Source organism: Caretta caretta, chromosome 18 (genome assembly GCF_965140235.1).
Source record: "Caretta caretta isolate rCarCar2 chromosome 18, rCarCar1.hap1, whole genome shotgun sequence".
Lineage (NCBI taxonomy): Eukaryota > Metazoa > Chordata > Testudines > Cheloniidae > Caretta > Caretta caretta.
In genome coordinates, this window is record NC_134223.1 from 5,486,756 (window position 1) to 5,507,018 (window position 20,263).

The 20,263-nt window shown below is 44.9% G+C and overlaps 1 protein-coding gene across 1 annotated transcript; it reads right to left on the minus strand.

Moving 5' to 3' along the window:
* Positions 1-2,298: 2,298 nt before the first annotated feature.
* On the minus strand, positions 2,299-19,008 carry LOC125629885 (kelch-like protein 28). The gene is made up of 4 exons (XM_075121098.1): positions 18,663-19,008; positions 18,104-18,182; positions 8,523-8,750; positions 2,299-5,624 (listed from the first exon to the last, which is right to left on the minus strand). The coding sequence occupies exons 1-4, from the start codon at positions 18,937-18,939 to the stop codon at positions 4,181-4,183; spliced, it is 2,028 nt and encodes a 675-aa protein (XP_074977199.1). The 5' UTR covers positions 18,940-19,008; the 3' UTR covers positions 2,299-4,180.
* Positions 19,009-20,263: the final 1,255 nt, after the last annotated feature.

Genomic DNA, 20,263 nt, shown 5'->3' on the forward strand with positions numbered 1-20,263 from the left:
GGCTAAATAAACCACCAAGCCAAAACGACAAACCCCAGCCTGAAAACAAGGTTTGCAACCAATCGCTCTCTGGGGCAGTATAGGCAACCTGTCCTCCGGCTATGGCATGGGGCCTCAGTCTGTACCACCTTTTCATAGATCTCATAACTGCTATCATTTACATATACACAACATCGGGGCCCGACGAGGGTACAAACCCCTCCTTGGGATGCCAGGAGATAGTCCAAAGCCAGCCTGTTTTGGAGGGAAAACGTCCTGAGCTGCTGTACCTCTTTATTTAATGTTTTTACTGCTGATCCTAAATCACTAACCGAGTCCTCTAACTCTAAGGCCACTTTCTCAAGTATCATTTGCAGCCTTACAGTATAGCGGCCTATGCATGCCATGGCTGGCCCGGTAAACAGTGGCGCTATTCCCAGTACAGAGCACCCTACAAGCTTCTCGGTTGTGAGGGAATTCTTCACATTGCCCTCCAATGCTGCAGTCAGTCGCCGCAGGGTCTTTTCTCGTGACTCAACAGAGGTGTCTCGGGCATTTCTAATCTTTCCTTTGGGCAGTGTGGCAGTTATGGACAAATGCGGAACTCCATGAGCTATATAACAGCTACCTGTCCAGTTGGCTGGCAGCACCTTGTAAGCCTTTCGGCCACATACAAAACAGTGACCCTGTAGGGCCCAGTAAGGACTGTTTCTTAAGGGGATTCCTGGGATATTTAAGGCTGCTTTTCCAAACAGTTCATATGCCCCTAAGGGGGCATCCCACCCTCCTCATTGGGTACAAGTGGGGGCGTTTCTAATTGTGCCGTTCAAATTACACTCGCCATAGGGACCACTACAAACCCACCATTGGCTTGCTACATTGGAGATATTAACTGGACGGCAAGTTATATTTCCAAACCTTTCTTTTGTGGTAAGACTATTTGTAAGAGTTTCCCTAAAAGCGGAGGAACCATTACACCCACACTGTTGGCCTCCCCTTTCGGTCTTTATCCAATACCCATCAGCCCACTGTGTAATAACACAGGAGCTTTTTCCCACAGGACACCCATAGTGATCAGATTGGTTTTGGGTAAAACACAACACTCCCTCAGTGAGTACTGCAACCGAATACTCCTGGTCCTGATAGGTGGCTTGCTGTAAAAAGGTCTTAGTCTAAGAAAGACTGAGAGGTGCATAGATGAGACTTTGGGGGACACACTAGAGGGGACACAAATTTGGGGGACACAAATTTACAAAGGTTGTAGAAGCGTTTTTAAACTAAGGGCTGGGGAAAAACTGATAGGTGTGCAGGGCAACGTAGTTTGAACAGAGACATCACGTAGGGGAGGAGCTATTAATGGGGATTCTCTATATCCTGGTAAAGAGGAGAAGCTGATAAAGTACAGGTAAGAACTGAAGAGAAACCATCAGATGAAAGAGTCCCATTCAATTACATCGTATGAAGGCAGACAACTAAAACTTGACAAATGTTATAAGCGCTTGTATACAAATACTAGAAATCTAAATACTACAATGAGCAAACTTGGCTGCCTGGTATTAAATAAAGATATTGATATAATAGGCATCACAGAAACTTGATGGAAGGATGACAATCAATGGGACACTGTAATACCAGGGTACAAAATATACAAATGACAGAACAGGTCATGCTGGTCAGGGAGCGGCACTATATATGAAAGAAGGCATAGAGTCAAAATCTTAAATGAATCAAACAGTACCATAGACTCTCTATGGATAGAAATTCCATGCTTGACTAATAAGAATATAGCAGTAGGAGTATACTACTGACCCCCCTGACCAGGAGCGTGATGGTGATTGTGAAATGCTCAGGGAGATTAGAGAAGCTATAAAAATAAAAAACTCAACAATAATGGGGGATTTCAGCTATTCCCATATTGACTGGGTACATGTCACCTCAGGGTGGGATTCGGAAAATAAAGTTTCTAGACACCATTAATGACTGCTTCTTGGAGCAGCTAGTCCTGGAACCCACAAAGGGAGAGGCAATTCTTGATTTAGTCCTAAGTGGAGCACAGGATCAGGTCCAAGAGGTGAATATAGCTGAACTGCTTGGTAATAGTGACCGTAATATAATTAAATTTACATCATTGTGGGGGTTGGGAGGGAAAAACCAGAGAAGCCCACCACAGTAGCATTTAACTTCAGAAAGGGGAACTACGCAAAAATGAGGAAGCTAGTTAAACGAAAATTAAAAGGAACAGTCACAAAAATAAAGTGCCTGCAGGCAACATAGAAACTTTTTTAAACCACCACAATAAAGGCTCAAATTAAATGTATACCCCAAATTAAAAAGAACAGTATGAGAACCAAAAAAAAAAAAAAGCCATCGTGCCTACCGCCAAAGTAAAAGAAGTGGTTAGAGGCAAGAATGCATCTCTTACAAATTGGAAGTCAAATCCTAGTAAGGAAAATTGAAAGGAGCGTAAATTCTGGCACATCAAGTATAAAAGTATAAGAAGGCAGGCCAAGAAAGAATTTGAAGAAAAACTACCTATGAACCCAAAAACTAGCAGCAAATTTATTGTAAGTACATCAGAAGCAGGAAGCCTGCCAAACAATCAGTGGGGCCACTGGACAATCGAGGTGCTAAAGGGAATACTCAAGGAAGACAAGGCCATTGCAGAGACGCTAAGTGAATTCTTTGCATTGGGTCGTCACTGCAGAGAACATGAGGGAGAGTCCCACACCTAAGGTGGCAAATATGATGAACTGTCTCAGACTGAGGCATCAGTAGAGAAGATGTACAGCTGGATGCGCATCCAGTTATGCACATCTGAAAATGGGCCAATGTTCCTAAAGTTCTATATAAGTATCACTGAGTTTGAGTTCCACCAGATAGGGACAGACGTGGAGATACACCTCTGGTCCTCCTGATTCCCAGCCTAGTGCCTAATCTACACAAAAGGAAGTTTTATTTAGTACAACCTCATCCTCCTCCACCAGCTGTTTCAAAGTTCAGAAATGTGAATTTCCGAGAGAAATGGCTTTGAGATTTTTCACATTCTTCCAGAGAGTGGCACGTGTGTTTCTCTTGATGTTGTCACCATTCATAGTACTTAGTGCCCGAATGGATCATTAGGATCATCTACTCTGACCGCCTGTCTAACATGGGCCGTAGAATTTACTCCTACATCTAGCCTAAAAATTCTGGCTGAGCTAAAATGTATCTTTCAGAAAGAAATATCCAGTCTTGAATTAAAGACGCCAAGTGATGGAGAATCCACTACATCCTGTGGTAAATTGTTCCAACGGTTAACTACCCTCACTGTTTAAAAGAATGCCTTATGTCTATCCGGAAGTTATCTAGCTTCGGCTTCCAATTGTTGGCTCTTCTTAGCCCTCTGTCTGCTAAATTAAAGAGCCCTCATCTATCGGAAATCTTCTCCCCGTAAAGACCTTATAGACCATGATCACATCACCTCTGAGTCTTCTCTTTGATAATCTAAATAGATTGAGCTTCCTAAATCTTTCCCTGTAAAGACAGGTTTTCCAGACTTCAAATCATTCCTGTAGCTCTTTTCTGAACACTTTCTAATTTTTCAGCTTCTTTTTTGAAATTCAGACACGACGACTAGATACAATAGTCTAGGAATTGTTTCCCTTGTGATTTTTACAACAGATTTTTACCACCTCGCTACTCTTACTCAATCGTTTCCTGTTTATACTTTCAAAAATCACAGTAGCTTTCTTAGCCACCATATCACACTGGGCGCTCATAGTCCAATGGTTATCTTCCTGACCACTGAGTCCTTTCCAGAGTCATTGCTTTCCAGGATATAATTCCAACCAGACCTTTTGACCAAGATGCATTTTAATACAACCATGTGCAAGGCCATCCATCTAGAAACTACAGGTCACAGTTACATACTTCAACATTCTGTAAATTTGCTCCCTTTATACAGAAGTTTTCTGACCTCTAACACAGGCAAATTCAATCAGGAGAAAGCCTTTTGCAAGAAATATCATGCCCCACTGATGTGGCACAGCCTTTCTGGAGCAGGCTGTGTTTTTACAGTGTCGTAAGCTTTTTGCTAGTGTCAGTTGTGAGTCCACATTACCCTGTGTAATTATGTTCGTGCTCAAGATTTAATCATAGTTTGTTTCTTGCTCCACTATTTATGTTTATTCAAAGCTAACTAAAAGGAAATATTAAGAGGCAGCTATTTCCCAACAACACCTATCAGGGCTACCGATGTCTTTTGAAAAAGGGACAGGATCTCCTTTTTGGGTCTCTTCAGCGTTGTACAACCAAATCCGCTGACACCTTCAGAAAATACAGGGATATCTTCTGGACATTTGCTCCACCTGGGCTCACCAGGTTCCCAATAATAAATTGTTTTATAACATTGGGTTAAATTTTCCCCACCCAAGACGTAGATCCTCTTTTCCCAATGGACCACTGCAGCATTAGCAATTGCCTTTGGCAGTTTTGGAACGATCACCTCCTCATTCATGCTGCCATCATCAGAGATAAAGAAACACTTTCTAGTGCAGTGGCGGTTTTCTGGTATGAGACCCCCCTCAGCCCACTCTCTGGCTCTCTTTTCAGCATACCCACCTATAATGTATATCCCATTATTCATGGCAACAGCACCCGCTGAAAAGAACCCATTGTCCAGAGACACCTGAGTCCATGTGTCCGAGCTAACTTCATAGATCAGAAGCCCTCTATGAAATTGCCAATAACCAGTCAGGCCTGTTGCTCCCCCTAGTAAGTATAGTTTCTTCTTGAGCACTGTGGAGGCAGAACGGCTCAGAACAAAAGGCATCCTAGAGATGGGAGTCCATATCTGCTCTGCTAGGTCAAAGCATTCTGCAGAATTGAGGAACTCATGAAATCCACACCAGCCTCCCATAGCATACAGCCTCTGGTTACAGATTAGGAATCCATGTGTAGCACGGGGCACGGACATTGAAGGGAGCTGTGTCCACTGGCCATTAAAAGAGTTGAACTCATACAAAGCATCTGAATAAGAATTCCTGTAGATGCCTCCAGATACATAGAGCTTGTCTCCAAGTGCCACACAGGCTGGATGTGTCAAAGATTTCAAGCCTGTGAGCTTTTCCCACTTTTCAGCATGAGGATCATAAGAGCCCATCAGAAAAGCTTCATTCTCCAACTCTTGGTCCTCCCACATCGTTGAATCTACACACATTATCAGTTCATCAGACATGCCTTGTCTGAGTCCCCCGCTCTCCTGCAACCTCTCTTCACTGTCCAGCTGCTTCCAGAGAAGCTGAACATCCCCATACCGTTCTGAATCCAGCTGCACCTCTACAACCTCACTATCTGTCAGGAGGGGCAGCCGGACATGCCTCATCAGCTCATTGAGGAGGGTGTGGCCTGTGGTGGGTTGAAACTGTATCCAGCGTCGCACAGCCAGGTAGACTTCTAACTCAGAAGCAACTGTAAGGTCGTCTGAAGACAAGATGGTGATTAAACTGCTGAGGTCCAGACTCAAAAAGTCATCATCCTCACAGAACCTTCCAAAGTTTAGGACGATGAGCTGCATGGTAGCATAATAGAGAGCTTGGTGGTTGTAAGCCTGAGCCAGTCTGTAAAGCCCAATGCAGTTCTGCATGGAAATGTTCTTCAGAAGGAACCTGGGAGGAGAAAAGGAAATAAACATCCCTGGGAATGCATCCGTGATTGTTATGACCCCAGGATAGGTCATCAGCAGGGTTTGAACCCAGAGACCTCAGCACCAAAGAACAGACCTCTAGTACTTGAGTTTAAAGAGGAGGACCTCATTAGCTCATAGACTCCTAGACTTTAAGGTCAGAAGGACCATCATGCTCATCTAGTCTGACCTCCTGCACATTGCAGGCCACAGAACCTCGCCCACCCACTCCTGTAATAGCCCCCTAACCTCTGGCTGAGTTGCTGATGTCCTCAAATCATGGTTTAAAGACTTCAAGTTAGAGAGAATTCGCCATTCACATTAGTTTAAACCTGCAAGTGACCCGTGCCCCATGCTGCAGAGGGAGGCAAAAAACCTCCAGGGTCTCTGCCAATCTGACCCGGGTGGAAATTCCTTTCCAACCCCAAATATGGTGACCAGTTAGACCCTGAGCATGACAATATTAGCTGACAATACTAGTAATAGGTATTACCCTCGATGTAGACGAGCCACGTTAGGGGGGCCACAAGACGCAATTTACAAGCAAACTACATGAGAAAACTTTCTCCTGAGTTTGACACCCCAACATTAGGGTGGCAGCATTGCTTTTATGGCCAGTCAATTGTAACTGAGTTAGTGAATTTATTTCAGGCAAAAGGCTCCAGAATGGCAGCTCAAAAGCACAAGTACACAAAGACCCCATGCTGGCCCCCACACAAACTCCTCTCACCACAACCTCTGCCTCACCTAGATCATATTTTGGGGGATGACAGGGATGTCTTCACGGCCTATTAAACCCATGCTTACTTAGATTGCATAGCTTTTTAAAGACAAAAAGGGCCAGTGTGATCAAGTATTCCAGTGTGTCCCAAAATGTGGGGTACCCCTGCAGGACTAGCTAGGGATGTGGACAAGTCTCTCATTCACTCTCCACTGGCTCAACTTCACTTTTTAAAAAAAAAGTCAATGTTATGGTTATGAAGACAACTTTCAAAACATCACCCAGGCATGTGTAACTGATGCCTGAGTTACCGTGTCCTCTGCAGGCATGAACGGCCACTTCCATTTCACTGGCCGTTAATTCATGTGCCAATGATGATACTTTAATGTCAACATTGTTAACTAGTTCATTGCTCATTAAAGCATCTAAGAAAGGCGAAGAAGAATCAGACTATGAAGATCTTCACAATCTGCTCTGAGGGACTGCTCATTGTTGTGTCAGACATGAGGCCAGGGAGCAGGGACAGGGCAATAACATTTGAGACATTTTAAAATTCAACTTCATTTCATTTCATTAAAATTCGGTTGATCTACCTGTAACACCATTGGTCAGAGTTGCAGGGAGGCATGGTGGTTTCATTTTCCTAAAGGGAGCAGTGGGAGGGCTCAGCTTTGAGAAACTCTGGTTTAGTCAGAGCACTCAGGCCAGGGTTCAGTCCCCGCTCTGTCTGAGGGAAGAAAGGATTTGAACCATGTCTTCCAAAGCTCTCAGGCAAATGCTAATGTGAGATGCCCTCAATCTCTTTTGTTGAAGCTGTTCCACTTTGGATTAAATCATTCAAGATTAATTGGGCCAGAGAGCGACAGTAAGTGAGACTGACTCTATAGCTTGGTGGTTTGGGCAACCAAGAGGAGACCTAGTGCCCCTGTTCCCATCAGTCTTTAATTATTAATACTTAAAACATTCCAGAGTGGTCTCATCTATGCTGTATACAGAGGGAATACCGCATCCCTACCGTTGCTGGATAGTCCCCTGTTAATATAACCAAGTATTGTGTTAGTCCTTTTAGCAACAGCATTACATCAAACACATGTTCATTTGGTGCTGTACAATGACCCTAAGTAATTGTCAGAATGACCTGCTTTCCAGAATACAGTTCCCCAGCCTGTAGGTGTGCCCTGCATTCTTTGTTCCTGGATGTATGCCCTTGCATTTAGCGCCGTTAAACCCATTTTATTTGAATGGACCTAGCTCACCAAGTGACCCAGATTGCTTTGTATGACTGCCCTGTCCTCATCATTCGTTACCACTTCGCCAATCTCTGTCATATGCAAATGTTATCAGCAATGTTTATATATTTTCTTCAAGATCATTGATAAAAATATTGAACTGGGGCCAAGAACCAGCCCCTGATAACCCCACTAGGAGCACTCCCCACTTCATGATGAATCCAAACTTACATTTACATTTTGAGATTCGTCAGTTAGGCAACTTTCTCAATATGTGCCATCCTGCTTTTCTTTAGAGATAGTTTTCCAGTCAGAATGTGGTACTAAGTCCAACACTTTACAGAAATCCAGATATAATCTATCAGTCAACACAGTTACCTTTATCAACCAGACTTGTAATCTTGGAAAAGAACAAATTTGTTGGACAAGATCTATGTTCTGTCAGTCAATAGTTCGAATTAATTATACTGCTATCCTTTACTTCTTAAATAACAGAGTCCTGTATCAGTTGTTCCATTGATTTGCTCAGGATAGAAGTCAGGCTAACTGATCTATAGGAATCCAAGTCATCCCTCTGTTGAGACCGATAACTTTGAGACCTCCTGATGAAAGGCTGTATATAAGAGGAAGGTATTATTATCATGGTGATTTCATCCTCTTTCCCTTGAAAATCAGGCCGATACCCACAGCTCGTTTTACTCAGAACAGCTATTTACATGGCTGTGACATTTCATCACACTTGCCCAGGGCTGAATTTGAACAGGCATTTTCTGTGAAAGTTTCTTGGATCATGTCTAAACCACCCTGAGTGTGATGAGCTGAGTTTTAAATTAATTGTATTGATGCTTGGTGTTACCTTACGAGACCATTAAAACACACATTTATTTCATCCTAAAGCAGACTCATAAGACTGCAGGTCCTTTCATGTTACCTGCAGCAGATCTCCACTAGGGGGCGGATCTGTAGCTTGCTGGCTGCTGCAAACACCTCTGGGGCTGTCTCCAGACTAAGTGATAGCTCTTCTGTGTAGATATATTGTAAAATGCTTTGGAGGATGAAGGGAGCCATATCCTGCAGCACAACTTCTCCACCCTGGGATTCTTTGCCGAAGCTCGTGAAAACGTCCTTAAAGTAAGGACTGACAGCTGCTAGCAATACTCTGCAGGAAGAGAGCAAACAATAGTTCCAAACAATAAAACCTGTGTTTACGGATGTTTCTCACTGTGTACATTAAATAACCCCTTTTTAAAACAAAAACTGGAAAAACATCTATTATATGTAACCATAAAGTTGGGAACATCAACAAGCAAGGTTTGAACCCAGGATCTTTAAATCCCAAACACAGAGCTTTACCACTTGAGCTAACATGTGAACTAAGAGGTAGACCAGCTGCTGGAGGTAGGTCAGAACATACACTTCGACAAGGCACTACAAAACTATTTTCTACACACCAGTGGAATATTGGGTATCAGAGTCCCTAAATTATTGTCCTGACTTTAGGAGGAAAGTATTGTCTAGTGATTAAAGTAGTGGTTACAGACAGGAACATAGAATTGGCACCTTCATAGTCAGCAGGTGTTATAGTAAAGACCTGGAATCTAGTCTTAATTCTGCCAGAACCATGGAGAGAATGACTTTGCCTCTTTACTAGGAGTGATGGGTATGAAGCCATGTTCAAAAGTAAGTCCACAAAAATGTAAACAACAGTGAGTGGAAAAAGTAAGATTAAAACCTATGATTTCCCGCCCAAAACACCATTCCATACACACTCCCTCATCAAAGAGTCAGTCTCTTTCCTACTTGTGAAATATTAGCTTTCTTGGCAGCACTGTACAACAAGGGAGGTCAATTCACATGAAATGCAGAACATCCTGCAAAATCTAGTGCGCTGGAAAGAAATGTCCGAAAGGACCAACCCAGGAGTTGCAGGAAATTGTGTTGGTGATTCCCTGGGGTCTGATTTTCCTTTGGAACATAAGAATGGCCATACTGAGCCAGATCAACAGTTCACTTAGCCCAGTATACGATCTCTGAGAGTGGCCAGTACCAGATGCTTCTGGCAGTTGGGGATACAGGGACACCTGGAGAATGGGCCCCTTACTGAATGAGGGAGGCAACCTAGTGACAGAGGATGTGGAAAAAGCTAATGTACTCAATGCTTTTTTTGCCTCTGTCTTCACGAACAAGCTCAGCTCCCAGACTACTGCACTGGGCAGCACAGCATGGGGAGGAGGTGACCAGCCCTCTGTGGAGAAAGAAGTGGTTCGGGCCTATTTAGAAAAGCTGGACGAGCACAAGTCCATGGGGCCGAATGCGCTGCATCCGAGAGGGCCAAAGGAGTTGGCGGATGTGACTGCGGAGCCATTGACCATTATCTTTGAAAACTCATGGCGATCGGGGGAGGTCCCGGACAACTGGAAAAAGGCTAATGTAGTGCCCATCTTTAAAAAAGGGAAGGAGGAGGATCCTGGGAACTACAGCCCAGTCAGCCTCACCTCAGTCCCTGGAAAAATCATGGAGCAGGTCCTCAAGGAATCAATTCCGAAGCACATAGAGGAGTGGAAAGTGATCAGGAACAGTCAGCATGGATTCATCAAGGGCAGGTCATGCCTGACTAATCTAATTGCCTTCTATGACGAGATAACTGGCTCTGTGGATGAGGGGAAAGCAGTGGACGTGTTGTTCCTTGACTTTAGCAAAGCTTTTGACACGGTCTCCCACAGTATACTTGTCAGCAAGTTAAAGAAGTATGGGCTGGATGAATGGACTATAAGGTGGATAGAAAGCTGGCTAGATTGTTGGGCTCAGTGGGTAGTGATCAATGGCTCCATGTCTCGTTGGCAGCCGGTATCAGGTGGAGGGCCCCAAGGGTCGGTTCTCGGACCCGTTTTGTTCAATATCTTCATTAATGATCTGGAGGATGGTGTGGATTGCACCCTCAGCAAGTTTGCAGATGACACTAAACTGGGAGGAGAGGTAGATACGCTGGAGAGCAGGGATAGGATACAGAGGGACCTAGACAAATTGGAGGATTGGGCCAAAAGAAATCTGATGAGGTTCAACAAGGATAAGTGCAGGGTCCTGCACTTAGGACGGAAGAACCCAATGCACCGCTACAGACTAGGGACCAAATGGCTAGGCAGCAGTTCTGCGGAAAAGGACCTACGGGTTACAGTGGACAAGAAGCTGGATATGCGTCAACAGTGTGCCCTTGTTGCCAAGAAGGCCAATGGCATTTTGGGATGTATAAGTAGGGGCACTGCCAGCAGATCGAGGGACGTGATCGTTCCCCTCTATTCGACATTGGTGAGGCCTCATCTGGAGTACTGTGTCCAGTTTTGGGCCTCACACTACAAGGAGATGTGGAAAAATTGGAAAACGTCCAGCGGAGGGCAAAAAAAATGATTAAGAGACTGGAACACATAACTTATGAGGAGAGGCTGAGGGAGCTGGGATTGTTTAGTCTGCGGAAGAGAAGAATGAGGGGGGATTTGACGGCTGCTTTCATCTACCTGAAAGGGGGTTCCAAAGAGGATGGCTCTAGACTGTTCTCAGTGGTAGCAGATGACAGAACAAGGCGTAATGGCCTCAAGTTGCAGTGAAGGAGGTTTAGGTTGGATATTAGGAAAAACGTTTTCACTAGGAGGGTGGTGAAACACTGGAATGGGTCACCTAGGGAGGTGGTGGAATCTCCTTCCTTTGAGGGTTTTAAGGTCAGGCTTGACAAAGCCCTGGCTGGGATAATTTAGTTGGGGATTGATCCTGCTTTGAGCAGGGGGTTGGACTAGATGACCTCCTGAGGTCCCTTCCAACCCTGATATTCTATGATACTATGGAGTTGTGTCCCTGACAGTCTTGGCTAATGTCCATTGATGAATCTATCCTCCATGAAGTTACTAATTCAATTTTGAACTGAATTATACTTTTGGCTTTCATAACATCCCATGGCAACAAGTTTCTGATAGAGTATGCATTTTGTGAAGAAGTATTTCCTTTCGTTTGTCTTAAACATGCTGTCTATTAATTTTATCTGGTGACCCCAAGTTCTTGTGTTATTTAGAGGGATAATTAAAACTTCCTTCTTCACATTCTCCGCACCATTCATGATTTTTTAGACTTCTACCAAGTCATCTCTTTTCTAAGCTAAACAGTCCAAGTCTTTTTAATCTCATATTTTATGGAAGCTGTTCCATCCCCCTGGTCATTGTTATTGCCCTTCTCTGTGTCTTTTCCAATTCTAATATATCTAAGACTTTGATGCACATGATGGCATATATGACATTGATAGATGTGCAGGTGAACGAGCCTCTGATATTGTGGCTGATGTGATTGGGCCCAGGGATGGTGTCCCCTGAATAGATATGTGGACACAGCTGGCAAGGGGCCTTGTTGCAAGGATAGGTTCCTGGGTTAGCGGTTCTGTTGTGTGGTGTGTGGTTGCTTTTGAGTGAAGCAAATACTCACATCAGCCACACTATCAGAGGCTTGTTCACCTACACATCTACCAATGTCATATATGCCATCGTGTGCCAGCAATGCCCCTCTGCCATGTACATTGGTCAAACTGGACAGTCTCTGTGTAAAAGAATAAATGGACACAAATCAGAGGTCAAGAATTATAACATTCAAAAACCAGTTGGAGAACACTTCAATCCCTCTGGTCACTCAATTACAGACCTAAAAGTGGCAATACTTCAACAAAAAAACTTCAGAAACAGACTCCAACGAGAGACTGCTGAATTGGAATTAATTTGCAAACTGGAAATTTGCAAACATTCCACACAAAGATGGACTTTGTCAAGAACACTATCCCCGATAATGTCACGGCTAACCTGGTGGCTGAACTTTGTGACTTTGTCCTTACCCATAACTATTTCACATTTGGGGACAATGTATACCTTCAGATCAGCGGCACTGCTATGGGTACCCGCATGGCCCCACAGTATGCCAACATTTTTATGGCTGATTTAGAACAATGCTTCCTCAGCTCTCGTCCCCTAAAGCCCCTACTCTACTTGCGCTATATTGATGACATCTTCATCATCTGGACCCATGGAAAAGAAGCCCTTGAGGAATTCCACCATGATTTCAACAATTTCCATCCCACCACCAACCTCAGCCTGGTCCAGTCCACACAAGAGATCCACTTCCTGGACACTACAGTGCTAATAAACAATGGCCACATAAACACCACCCTATACCGGAAACCTACTGACCGCTATTCCTACCTGCATGCCTCCAGCTTTCACCCTGACCACACCACACGATCCATCGTCTACAGCCAAGCTCTGCGATACAACCGCATTTGCTCCAACCCCTCAGACAGAGACAAACACCTACAAGATCTCTGTCAAGCTTTCTTACAACTACAATACCCACCTGCAGAAGTAAAGAAACAGATTGATAGAGCCAGAAGAGTTCCCAGAAGTTACCTACTACAGGACAGGCCTAACAAAGAAAATAACAGAACGCCACGAGCGGTCACCTTCAGCCCCCAACTAAAACCCCTCCAACGCATTATTAAGGATCTACAACCTATCCTAAAGGATGACCCAACACTCTCACAAGTCTTGGGAGACAGGCCAGTCCTTGCCTACAGACAGCCCCGCAACCTGAAGCAAATACTCACCAGCAACCACATACCACACAACAGAACCACTAACCCAGGAACCTATCCTTGCAACAAAGCCCGTTGCCAACTGTGCCCACATATCTATTCAGGGGACACCATCACAGGGCCTAATAACATCAGCCACACTATCAGAGGCTCGTTCACCTGCACATCCACCAATGTGATATATGCCATCATGTGCCAGCAATGCCCCTCTGCCATGTACATTGGTCAAACTGGACAGTCTCTACGTAAAAGAATAAATGGACACAAATCAGATGTCAAGAATTATAACATTCATAAACCAGTCGGAGAACACTTCAATCTCTCTGGTCACGCAATCACAGACATGAAGGTCGCTATCTTAAAACAAAAAAACTTCAAATCCAGACTCCAGCGAGAAACTGCTGAATTGGAATTCATTTGCAAATTGGATACTATTAATTTAGGCTTAAATAGAGACTGGGAGTGGCTAAGTCATTATGCAAGGTAGCCTGTTTCCTCTTGTTTTTTCCTACCCCCCCCCCCCCGATGTTCTGGTTTAACTTGGATTTAAACTTGGAGAGTGGTCAGTTTAGATGAGCTATTACCAGCAGGAGAGTGAGTTTGTGTGTGTATGGGGGTGGGGGGGATGTGAGAAAACCTGGATCTATGCAGGAAATAGCCCGACTTGATTATGTAAAGAGTTGTCACTTTGGATGGGCTAGCACCAGCAGGAGAGTGAATTTGTGTGGGGGGGGTGGAGGGTGAGAAAACCTGGATTTGTGCTGGAAATGGCCCACCTGTTGATCACTTTAGATAAGCTATTACCAGCAGGACAGTGGGGTGGGAGGAGGTATTGTTTCATATTCTCTGTGTGTATATAAAGTCTGCTGCAGTTTCCATGGTATACATCTGATGAAGTGAGCTGTAGCTCACGAAAGCTCATGCTCAAATAAATTGGTTACTCTCTAAGGTGCCACAAGTACTCCTTTTCTTTTTGCGAATACAGACTAACACGGCTGTTCCTCTGTCACCTTACCTGATCACTCTCGTTCTGATGAAGTGAGCTGTAGCTCACGAAAGCTCATGCTCAAATAAATTGGTTAGTCTCTAAGGTGCTACAAGTACTCCTTTTCTTTTTGCGAATACAGACTAACACGGCTGTTACTCTGAAACCTCTCGTTACAGTGTGTATGGTAACACCCATTGTTTCATGTTCTCTGTGTATATAAATCTCCCCACTGTATTTTTCACTGAATACATCCGATGAAGTGATATGTAACTCACGAAAGCTTATGTTCAAATAAATTTGTGAGTCTCTAAAGGTGCCACAAGTGAATCATAGAATCATAGAATATCAGGGTTGGAAGGGACCTCAGGAGGTCATCTAGTCCAACCCCCCGCTCAAAGCAGGACCAATCCCCAATTTTTGCCCCGATCCCTAAATGGCCCCCTCAAGGATTGAACTCACAACCCTGGGTTTAGCAGGCCAATGCTCAAACCACTGAGGGCAACAAAAACTATTAGGAAAAAGAAAAGTGCTCCTTTTCTTTTTCCTAATCATTTTTGTTGCCCTCTTCTGATCCTTTTCCAATTCCAATATATCTTTTTTGAGACGGGGCGAATACATCTGCACGCAGGATTCAAGATGTGGACGTACCATGGATTTATACAGAGGCAATACGATATTTTCTGTCTTATTATCTATTCTCTATTCTTAATGATTACCAACATTCTGTTGGCTTTTTTGACTGCCGCTGCACATTGAGTGGATATTTTCAGAGAACTAGCCACAATGACTCCAAGATCTCTTTCTTGAGTGGTAACAGCTAATTTAGAGCCCCTCATTTTATTTGTATAGTTGGGATGATGTTTTCCAATGTGCATTACTTTGCATTTATCAACATTGACTTTCGTATGCCAATTTGTTGCCCAGGCACAAATCTGTGAGATCCTTTTGTAGCTCTTCGCAGTCTGCCTGGGACTTAACTATCTTGAGTAGTTTTGTATCATCTGCAAATTTTGCCACCTCACTGTTTACCCCTTTTTCCAGATCATTTATGAGTATGTTGAATAGGACTGGTCCCAGAACAGACCCCTGGGGGACACCACTATTGATATAAAAGGATGGATGCTGAGCACTGTGCCTAGACCCACAGTTCAAGAGTTCTGGCCAGAGTTCCAGTTCAGCAGTGAATCTTGGTGCTCCTGGTCATCTTCAGTGCCAGTAAACTTTCCCCAACAAAACCCTCTGACGCCAACTTCTGCTGCTCTCTGCTAACCCACTGAGAGTGACAACCTCCCTACTCCCTCCTTATTCCCAGTACAAGGTCATACGCCCAAGTATTCACAGCCCCATACAGCTCTGGGCAACAGATGCTGGGTCAGGCCGAGTTTGTCCTCCTCAGATGATTCCTTCCTGGCATGGCGCTCCTCTGGGCTCCTGTCTGGGACATCCCTGGCTGGATGCCCTGTCCATCCCAGATTACGGACAGCTCTCGCTGCTTTGTTATGTGTGGGCCTCCTCATGTCTGGAGCTACAGACACACATACCAGCACTTCCTCTTTGGGGAACACTCAGCACTTCCTCTCAGGACCTCAGGGCAAGGTTTTAAAGGAGCCATGCTCTCTAAACCCTGAGCAGCAACACCTGTTAGGCCACAAAGAAAAGACCCCATATGTTTGACTGCTAAGGACAAGTAGGCACTGAAAGAGACTCTCCAGCCCTCTTTCTCTGCAGGGCGGGATCACACTTCCGTTCATCACTGCAGCACAATATAGGGCATCAGGGGAATAGCTTTTTATTTTATTTATTTATGTATTTATTGTAATTTTCTATTCTCTTGTATATGAAATGCTGAGGATTTCGAAGAACGACCGTGCTTTGGAAACAATAGCCCTAAAGACCAGGGGTGGCCAACCTGTGGCTCCGGACCCACATGCGGCTCTTCAGAAGTTATTATGTGGCTCCTTGTCTAGGCACCGACTCCAGGGCTGGAGCTACAGGCGCCAACTTTCCAATGTGCCGGGGGTGCTCACTGCTCAAGCCCTGGCTCTGCCAGAGGCCCTACCCCCACTCCACCCCTTCCCACCCCCTCTTCTGAGCCTGCAGTGCCCTTGCTTCTCCCTCCTCCCCCCCAGAGCCTCCTGCACGCCACGGAAGAGCTGATTGGGAGGTGTGGGGACGGGGGGGGGGGGAAGTGCGGATTGGCAGGGCTGCTGGTGGGTGGGAGGCACTGGGAGCAGGGTAGGGGAGCTGATGCGGGGCTGCTGACGTATTACTGTGGCTCTTTGGCCATGTACATTGGTAAATTCTGGCTCCTTCTCAGGCCACCCCTGCTATAGACGGACTCCTTGCTTTAATGCATCTGAATCAGGTTGTAATGTCGCTTGCTGGACATTGCCTGGGGCAGGAACCTGGTGCTCAGGGTTTGGAAGGTAACTGCAACTTGTCAGAGCAGAAATCTACAGCAGATTAAATTTCACAGGCTGCAAATGTGGAAATATCATTTATCATGTGGACATGGGCACGTAGGATCTGATAATACGCATTAATGTTCCATAGTGCCTTTCACAGCTAAATCCCTAGCTGGGTAGATATAGAAATAACAACAGAGGGAGAGAGCGAACTCAATTGACCGGGGGGCGGGGAGGGGGAGGGGGGCTTTCAGCAGAATTTGGAAAGAGAATGGAAAGCTGATGAAGCAATTCTTATGGACACCTCCTGTGGAATTTTACAGAGGATGGTCAGCTTCCTATAGCAGTTCTAAACTATTCTAAAGAATTTAATAGATACTTGCATGTCTGCTACATTGTATAGGATGGCTCCAAAAATGTACAGGCAAGGCCTAATTTTCTATTAAATCCTAGCGATTTTTAGAGTAATTTATATAGAAGCCTATTAAATGACAGATCCTCAGTCAGTATAAATGATCATAACTCCACCTCTCAGTGGTGCCAATTTACGACAGATTAGGACGCGCCCCATAGTTTTAATCCTGTTGGCCACAGTCCTATTAAATTCTGTAAAGAGACAGAAGGAAGCTGTTCCAGACAGATAGGAGGAGAAGGGTCTCACACCAGTGACAAGACTTGTAATAGGAAAATGGAGGCCAGTCATCAGAAGAAGCAGGAAGATGAGGGGCCCAATTTTCTACTGTGCTATGACCCTTTACTCTGCTCTGGAAGCGTAAAGGGGCCATAAAGCTAGTGTATCTAGGGAAGGGGAATATCCTGCATAGGAGATTCTCCTGGCTGAGGCCACTGGAGTTACTGAAGTTCTGCCCCAGGGTGCTGACCTCCTCCCCGTGAGGGGCAGCCCTAAATTAGCTCTGTCTATCCAAGCTGCCGGTATTTTCCAGGTGCCTATCACCATGGTATGAGTAAGGCTCATTCACAAGAGGCCGGTCACACTTCCTCCAAGCATCTCCATGTTGGCAATGGCAGGATCCCAGCAGTTGTGATGGGGAAGTTGGAACAGCCTGTGGCTTCCCTTATCATTGCTGTGATCAGTGCTGATATGCTAACCCCATCTCTTAAAGTCATCTCTATTATTACTATTATTATTCTTATTTATTATGATTAATCTTCCTTTGCAAAGTATTTTCCATGCAAAATTATGCAATATCAGATCGCCTGCTTTATCTTGGGGAAAGACGGCTGCAAAACTGGGTGAAAGTTTACTTGCTGGGGGGAAAAGCCAGTCATTGAAAGAGATGTATGAAGTGGTGTAGGGTCTTAAGGCCAAGAGAGGTGATACAATTATCATTTGGTATTTCCTTGCTATGTGGGATTTTCCTATGTCAGTTTGCTTTATCCTCCCATCTCAGCAGCCTTTGCTGCTCCCTTGATAACACAGAATACCGAGCTCTGCTCTCCAGCATAGGCCAAGGACAGCAGATAGATAAACAGAAACCCACCTGTGACAGGAGAATCTCCTTCCTTCACACACTAACATGGCATCACAGAGCAACTGGTGCTGGTACAGCTGCTTTAGACCTATATGAGTTGAGAAGACAATGCCAAGGCTGCCGTTATACACCACAAGGAAACTTCTTGAAGGAAAGAAGTGAGAGCTCATTCTAAGGAGAGTATCCATCTATCTATCTATCTCCGTATACCCCATCTATCTATCTAGCTAGCTAGCTAGCTAGCTATAAAATCTCCGGAAATCTGTACGGATGGTGGGATGGCTGCAGCAGGAGAACAAAGGAGGTGATCACCTGATGACTGTTTGGTGGCTTATGTCTCTGCAATGAAGGCGAGGACCAAAAGGGTAATGGAGAGTTAACGCCCCTTTCGTCTTTAACCAGTACTAAGTTTGCTTCGAAAACTATATAAATAAAACAAACTCCCAAGTTGTTTCCATCTCCACCATTTTCTGGATGGCAGAGACAGCCCTAGGCATTCACCTTCTCTGGGGGCTCCCACAGGCCGGCCCCGAAGATTACACATACACGTGAGGATCTGCTAACCTACCTTTGCTTAGCTCCAGTGGCTTTGGCAGCTCCTGTTTCGCCCCTTTTCGACTGGAACTCATGACAGGCAGAATGAAGCATACAGTAGAGAAGGAAATCCTGACTGAAAAGAGAACTAGATTCTCAACAGAGAGTGTGCACTCACACACATAACTAAATACTAAAGCTCTGGTATATAAAATCATGTCAGAGGGATGGCAGAAATTCCATTTTCTGGTCCCCACACATGTTGTAGGTTGATTATGGAGCAGCAATGGCCAACTGCCCACCCCCCGCATTCCCCACTCAGAGATCACGGCTGTATCTGGGCTCAGTAAAAGCAGGTTAGGAATGGAGGAGAAGCTGGACTCTGAACTTCCTGGGGAGTGGCAGAAATCCTGCCCCCTTTCCTTCTCCTACATGCATATATTTATTCTCTGAGTCACTACCCCTTCCCATGTACTGCACGGACCCTCACTCTAGCTGAGACAGGTTGGATACAGTTCCCTGTGGAGTCTGTTAATGTTTCTCTTAGGTTGGTTGGAGAGGGAGGGATGTGCTCACGCCAGAGTCTTGTGAACTATCTGCCCTTAATTTCCCGGTTTTGTGGCTTTAACATCACTCCTGCAGGAAACACCCTCATTGATGAGCATGGGAAAGAGACTGGCAGGACACTGAACAAACAAGCTTGTATCTACCATGATTCCAGGTTTCCCCACTCCACTTCAAACAGATCCCTCTTCAAAGTCATTTGATTTGTTGCATCCCCCTATATTCATACCTCATAACAGCCCACAATTTTGAGGAACATCACCCATTTCACTGACAAAGTTTGCAAGTTCCCCATGTTCCACACAAATGCTGTGTCCTCTCACTTGTATTGTGGTAAATTCTTTACATCGGAAAGAAGGAATCGTGAGACGAGTGTTAGAGACAGAATTGTTTACATTAAGGGAAGGAAGCCCAGAGCATTTTGTTTCCTGCATGAATTATTATTATGTCCCCCACTTTGGGTCACAAAAAGGCTGCATGACATCACCCTGTTGAAACTTGGCCCATCTTGGGGGGGAAATTGCAGCTGAGAGCAATAGCCCCATCACACAAACACAACACCCTCCACTTCCTTCAGACACAGCTACCTGACTCGTCTATCTTCTTGACAGCCCATTCTACACAACCCAATAACCTGTGCCTGCACCACGTACACCATCCTCCTCCCCATATTCCATGCCATGCTATATGCTCATGTCACAAAACTCTAACAGTGACGTTGGAACAAGCTACCAAAGGAACTGCTGGATTTTCCCTTTCTCGAAGTCTTCAGCTCAAGATTGGTTATCTTTTCTCGAGTCATAGAACCATAGGGCTAGAATCATAGAACCAAGGGACCACAAGGGTCATCTAGGCTAACCCCCGGCCAAGATGTAAGCTTTGTTGTGTCTAAAACATCGAAGGCAGGTTGCTCTCCAGCCTCCTATTGAAAACCTCCCATGAAGGTGCTTCCACAACCTCCCTAGGCATCTGTTCCATTGTCCTGCTGTTCTTACAATTAGAAACAGTAGGACAATGTAGGACAACAGTGGGATTTGTGCTTGAGTAAAGCATATCTTCCTAGGCAGGAAC

Bases quoted from the DNA above. Each gene is read 5' to 3' on its own strand.
- LOC125629885 (XM_075121098.1), bottom strand. From the start codon at position 18,939: ATGCGGGGGGTGGGCAGTTGGCCATTGCTGCTCCATAATCAACCTACA. The intron at 8,751-18,103 runs GTGGGTTTCTGT...CTCTTCCTGCAG, and splicing joins AGGAGATTCTCCTGTCACAG to AGTATTGCTAGCAGCTGTCA. The intron at 5,625-8,522 runs GTAACATGAAAG...TTCTCCTCCCAG, and splicing joins CTAGTGGAGATCTGCTGCAG to GTTCCTTCTGAAGAACATTT.